The following is a 6,000-nucleotide window of genomic DNA, read 5'->3' as shown; positions in this document are numbered from 1 at the left end:
TTTCCCTAATAAATCCTGTGCCTCCTTCTCCAGTAACTTGGAAGAGAAAAACTAGAGAGGCTTTGCCTTTCCTGAGGAGAGACCAGAAACATCTGGGAGTATGAGATGCAGGGGGGTCAAGGAGGCGGGAAGAACCCGGTGCTCCGAGGTGAATCCTGGGCCCGAACAGTACGAATGAATGAGGCCTGGTGTTGTTCCGCGAAGGGCCCGTTTACGATTCCCTGCCTCTGACCGTTGAGTGAGGGCTGGCTGCTTAACTCGCATCCGTGCAGCCTAGTTAAAATCTAGTTACGCAATATGGTATATCAGTGCTTACAGAAACTCTGTTCCATGCAGAGCTGATTCACTTTGCTGTACACCTGAAACTAACACGAAAGTGTAAATCAACTATGCTCCAGTAAAAATTAAAGAAACAAAACTCTGTTCCACAGTGTTAGGAGGATTGTTTTGTTCTCCCCTTGCCTTCTGTACCTATAAGCTTGGGTGCTTTCTCCTCCTTATGCCTCTTTTGTTATCTCCTTCTGCGAAGCACACCTACCTCTGTCCAGTCAGAGAGCAGCCACTCGCTGGGACAGTCATCTTTCTTGCAGGCCTGCTGGGGGGCCAGTTTGGGGGCCGAACAGAAGGTCTCTGGAAGCTCCAAGAAGCTGCCATCAGCCATGCGCTGTTTGCAAAGAACCTCGCGCCTCTGGATGCCCCCTCCGCAGGTCCTGGAACACTGGGGAAGGAAGAGAAAGCAGACCCTGCATAGGACAGTAGCACATTTGACTGCTAATTCTTACCTTAGCCTTGGTTTGACTCAAGAGTGAAAGAAAAAAAAAAAGGAAAAAATAGAAAAGGAAGAATACCCAGGAACCAGCCCAAAGGATTTTTGCTTCCTCTCCTTGAAATGAATTTTGTGGCAAGTTCTACACCCTCTGCTCTTAATCTCAAATATGTAGCTAGAGCCCCCAGGAATTTCACGGGCCTTTAAATCTCAGAAAGTTGGTTCTACCCAGGGGCAGGACAGGAATAAAGACGCAGATGTAGGGAACAGACTTGAGGACACAGAGAGGGGGAAGGGTAAGCTGGGACGAAGTGAGGGAGTGGCATGGACATATATACACTACCAAACTTAAGGTAGACAGCTAGTGGGAAGCAGCCGCATAGCACAGGGAGATCAGCTCGGTGCTTTGTGACCACCTAGAGGGGTGGGATAGGGAGGGCGGCAGGGAGGGAGATGTAAGAGGGAGGGGATATGGGGATATATGTATACGTATAGCTGATTCACTTTGTTATGGAGCAGAAACTAACACACCATTGTAGAGCAACTGTACTCCAATAAAGATGTTAAAAAAAAAAAGTTGGTTCTAAACTATGATTTGCAGTCACCCAAGACAACTGGTTTAAAAGGTTATATAATAGAGGGTTAAACATATTTATGACCCAGTGAAAATAATCTGTGCTGCTTCCAGAATGAACAAGAGAGAGCTGCTGCCACCAACCTGCAGAGAAGGCGGCACTTCCTCTCTAAGTGTAAACATCCACTCTACCCTATTGGAGGGGAGATAGATTTGAGGCTTGGTTTTCCGAAGGACTCCCTGGAACCCGTTTCTTGTAGGACTGGTGTTTTTTTAGGGCGGTGGGAGCAAGACCCGTGGAAATTTGGGATACAGGAAAAATCACCTCATTTTAGTGGTTTTCAGCAGGACCCCAATCAAACACACCATTTACATGTAATTTAATAGTTATCATCCAGTTGCCCGAGGCGGGGCAGGAGGCTGTTATTCCAGGACTTTGTTCCTCCCTTGCGGTAGGCAAAGCAGCCCTCCGTTTTTAGCTGGGCACAAGACCTTTTGGCATACAGACTATATTTGCTGACCTCCCTTGAAGGTGCCACGTGACTAAGTGCTGGGCAAAAGGATATACGTGCAATGTTGTGTGCAACTTCGAGGAAAAACCCACAAAAAGAAAATGTGGCATTTTCCCCTTCCCGCCTCGTCCTTGCTGGCTGGAATTTGAACACGATGTCTAAAATGTAAACTTCCGCCTTGGACAGTGATAGGCAAAAGGAGGGAAGCAGCCTATCTTCCTGGGGGTGAAGCCAACACACCGGCCCTGGATGGCCTGTGTGTGTATAAGAGGAAAACACTTCTCTCTCTTATCTAAGCCAGCATGCCTTTGGGTGTCCTGTCATTTTTAGTCCATCTAACTCTAGCTAGAAAGACAAATACTGTATGAAATCACTTACATGTGAAATCTAAAAATTACAACAAACTAGTGAATGTAACAGAAAAGCAGCGGATTCACAGATATAGGGAACTAGTGGTTACCAGTTGAGGGGGGAGGGGCAATATAGGGGTGAGGAAGTGGGAGATACAAACTACTGGATGTCAGATGGGCTCAGGATGTATTGTACAACACAGGGAATATGGCCAATATTTTGTGATGACTAAATGGAAAGTAACCTTTAAAAACTGTATAAAAAATTTTTAAAAATGAAAAAAGGAGGCATAGGCACAAATGCTAAGAAAGGGAAAAGAAAAAAAAAATCTAACCCTAGCTAATCTATCAACCATGACTACTCTGTTCTGGGGGTGGAGGGATTTTATTTTAAAACTCTAAGGAGTGCTCTGCTTTCTTCAAGAATAGTCCCTTTTCTTGAATCTGCTGCCCTTGTGCTTGTTGAGAAATTAGGCCTGGGTATACAAAGGCTGAGCGTTTGTGCTTGTAGGAGCTTCTCGTGCTGCAGCAGTGGCCTCTCCGAACTCATGGGGGTCTGTGCTCAGTTGGCTGGAGTCAGAACTGCAAGGGGGATATGTACCCAGAGTCAAGGTGAGGATGGTGATACAGTGCTCCTGAGTAGAGTCAGAACGCTGCTGTGGCCCAGCTGTCACCCTCTTATTCGGTGGTCCCAATCCTGATGCACTTTATTTATTTATTTCTAAAATTTTATTTCATTATTTTTGGCTGTGTTAGGTCTTCGTTACCGTGCGCGGGCTTTCTCTAGTTGCGGAGAGTGGGGGCTACTCTTTGTTGTGGTGGGCGGGCTTCTCACTGCAGTGACTTCTCGTTGCAGAGCACGGACTCTAGGCACGCGGGCTTCAGTAATTGTGGCTCGCGGGCTCTAGAGCACAGACTCAGTAGTTGTGGCTCACGGGCTTATTTGCTCCGCGGCAAGTGGGATCCTCCCGGGCCATGGCTCGAACCCGTGTCCTCTGCATTGGCAGGTGGATTCTTAACCACGGTGCCACCAGGGAAGCCCCTGCTGCACTTTAAAACCACCTGGGAGCTTTTGAAAAGTCCTGAGTCCTGGGACCCATCTCAGATCCATTAAACTCTGGGATATGTGTCCCAGACATTAATTTTTTTAATTAAAAAGCATTTTTTTTAAACCTCCCAGGTAATTCTATGCAACCAGGATTGAGAACCATCTCTCCAAATGAATGCCCCTCTATCATTTCCAATGCGAGTAAAATAAACATGGAGGGGAAAACCTGGAACCCAGAGCAGCCTCTGTTAGAGCCAGTGGTTATGTGGAGTATCTTATAAGGTGTTTGGGTGTCCATCCAATTTGAATAAATGCTCCCAATATAAACAGGTAGCTGAATAAGAACAGCGTTCAGATTTAAGCATCTTACTGAATATGGCAATAAGTTAAAATGCAGGTTAATTTTTTCTCTCTTTCAAATTAAGGAGCGAATGAAAATAATTGGTTTTATTTTAAGGGTGACTATAGAGTGTGACCACTCACTTAAAATAACAGAGCTGAGTTGCCACTTTGCAGATAGGACCTGATTTAAGGGACAGACCCTCAGATGATTTCCCCCCTAACACTATATGGAATTCTGTGCCAACTGTATGACAAAACAGCTGCAAGAAAAGTTTAAAAAAAATCAGCTTGTTATTTTGAAGTTTGACCTACACAGAAAACTTGCAGGAAATTCTCAACACCCAAAGATAAAGTCAGACTCCTGAGAATGTCCTTCAGAGCCCTCACAGTCTGACCTGCATTGCGCTTCTCAGCCACGTTCCTTGCCAGCCTGCTGTGGGCTGGTGGTGCTTTAGCTGCAGTGGACAATCTGCCCTTCCCTGGGCCCACAGATGCCTCCTCTGCTCAGGCCTTTGATCACGTTTTTCACTCTGGGAGCAATGCCCTTCACCTCTCTGTCCATCCAGAAACTTCCAAGACATCCTTGAAGGCCCAGCTCACCGGCCACTTCTTCAGGAAAGCCTCTTTTAATCCCTCTGCCTCATGGTGTATAAGTCTCCTCCCACCCCACCTTGACCTGGAAGGGTACTGCACATCCCGTTAGGGCTGGTTGCTTATGCGCCCGCTATTTTCCTCCGCCTCCCTGCATTCACATAGGATTATGTGACTTTTGAGGAAAGGGAACGTATTCATCTTTCTATTCCCCAGTGCCTAGTATAGCATCTGGCAAAGAATGAACACTTCATAAATGTTTGTTGAACCGATGACTGGATGAATGAAAGGGCCAACAAGCCAGATGCTGAAAAGATGTAAAACAAACATCCAGCTGATGGGCTGAACATCCACCTTTTATCAGACTGTTTTATCATTAGCCAGAAGCCTCTTCTAAGCAAGTCAGCAGTGGGTTTCAGCCAGCTGCAGTGCGTGCTCTGCGGGGTGCTCTGATCCTCCAGGGATGGCAGACAACCCTCTGGCTGGGTTAATGTCGTCAGGGATCTGGCTTTTAAACGCTTGTCTCAACTTCGCTCAAAAAGTTTCCCTGGTGTGTACACTGAGGAAAAGGTGGTTTTCAATTTTTTTTTTAAATTTTAGAAGATGAAATCTCAAATTAGTAAAGGTTCCAAAGTCTGTGATGACTTTGTGAACTGGTCAAGGTTACGTGGTGAGGCTGATAGCTCTGACGTGAGAGGCAGAACGCAAAGGAGAAAAGATTTTAAAAGGCAGCAGCAAGAGAAATTTAATAAAATGCCACGAAAAATGTTTGCTTTATGAATCATCATTGAAAATAATATTGTGGTATGAAGATGTAGATCTCTGGTAATGGGTATTGTTTTAAAATATATTCCATAAACAGAATAAATTACCCAAAAGAGCATTTATATTGCTTATCCTTGTTGCCATGCATATTTCATGATATAAGGTCATGGGTTCATTAGTTTTATAAGAAAAGTAAAAACAACACAACATGAGGAACACGTAAAAGTTACGTTTCTATACAAAAATACAATGGCCTGAGTGTCGTCCTGTATTTTTCAGAATTTCCCCATGATCAGCACATTCATAAATTCTGCCTCTTTTGACATTTTTGGTTTCATGCTGACAGTTCAATTCACGGAGAGCTGAGTTCACTTCCTTGGTACCTCGAGTCACACACTGAGCCCAACACAAAGTGTCGTCTACATTCTGTTTCTAAGGTCAAGTTTTCAGTTTTAACATGATGTGCTCTGCTTAGCTTCTAACTCATTTCATTCCTTTCTTCATTCTCTCATTCATTCTTTCATCAAACATTTCCTGGGTACTTGCTGAGTGCCAGGCACTGTACTAGGTGCTGGGGACTTAAGATGACTTAAGATGGTCACTACGCCTCAGTCCAGTCACTGCACTTTACGCTAAGGTGTGATCAGTTTTACAAAAGAGGGAATATAGACAGTGCAACCAAGTCTTTACGGAAAAGATGGGGAAGGCTTTGCAGAACAAGTGACACAGAAAGGGTTGGCCAAGGAGATAGGAGCGCTGGCAGAGTCGGACCACGTGTGCACAGATGGAGAAACATGGCATGTTCACACACCTCCGAGGAGTCCTGAGAAGGCAGAGCTTAGGGTTCATGGGGATGTGTAATTGGGAAAGGAGACTGAGAAGGCGGTTGAGTAGCAGACAGTGAAGGGCCTTGGACATAATTGGACATACTCTTAAGACCCTGGGGTGTCATTAAAGGTTTTAAAGTAGGAGGTAACACGATCTAATTTGCAGAAATGATTCAGGTAGCAAAGAAAAATGGGTTCCAAAGAGTACCGCCCTGTGAGATGTTA

The 6,000-nt window shown here is 45.1% G+C and overlaps 1 protein-coding gene across 1 annotated transcript in view; it reads right to left on the bottom strand.

Annotated features, from left to right (window-relative positions):
- The window catches only part of ADAMTSL1 (ADAMTS like 1), a 472,821-nt gene that overhangs the window by 183,109 nt on the left and 283,712 nt on the right, over window positions 1-6,000 (bottom strand). Inside the window, exon 17 of the mRNA XM_007455564.1 lies at window positions 539-718. Within this exon, the coding sequence (XP_007455626.1) occupies window positions 539-718 (180 nt within the window). The remainder of the gene's footprint in view (window positions 1-538; window positions 719-6,000) is intronic.

Source organism: Lipotes vexillifer, unplaced genomic scaffold (genome assembly GCF_000442215.2).
Source record: "Lipotes vexillifer unplaced genomic scaffold, Lipotes_vexillifer_v1.1 scaffold912, whole genome shotgun sequence".
In the NCBI taxonomy this organism is placed as follows: Eukaryota; Metazoa; Chordata; class Mammalia; order Artiodactyla; family Lipotidae; genus Lipotes; species Lipotes vexillifer.
Note: the sequence above shows the minus strand (reverse complement) of the source record. Positions and strands in the feature narration are given on the sequence as shown.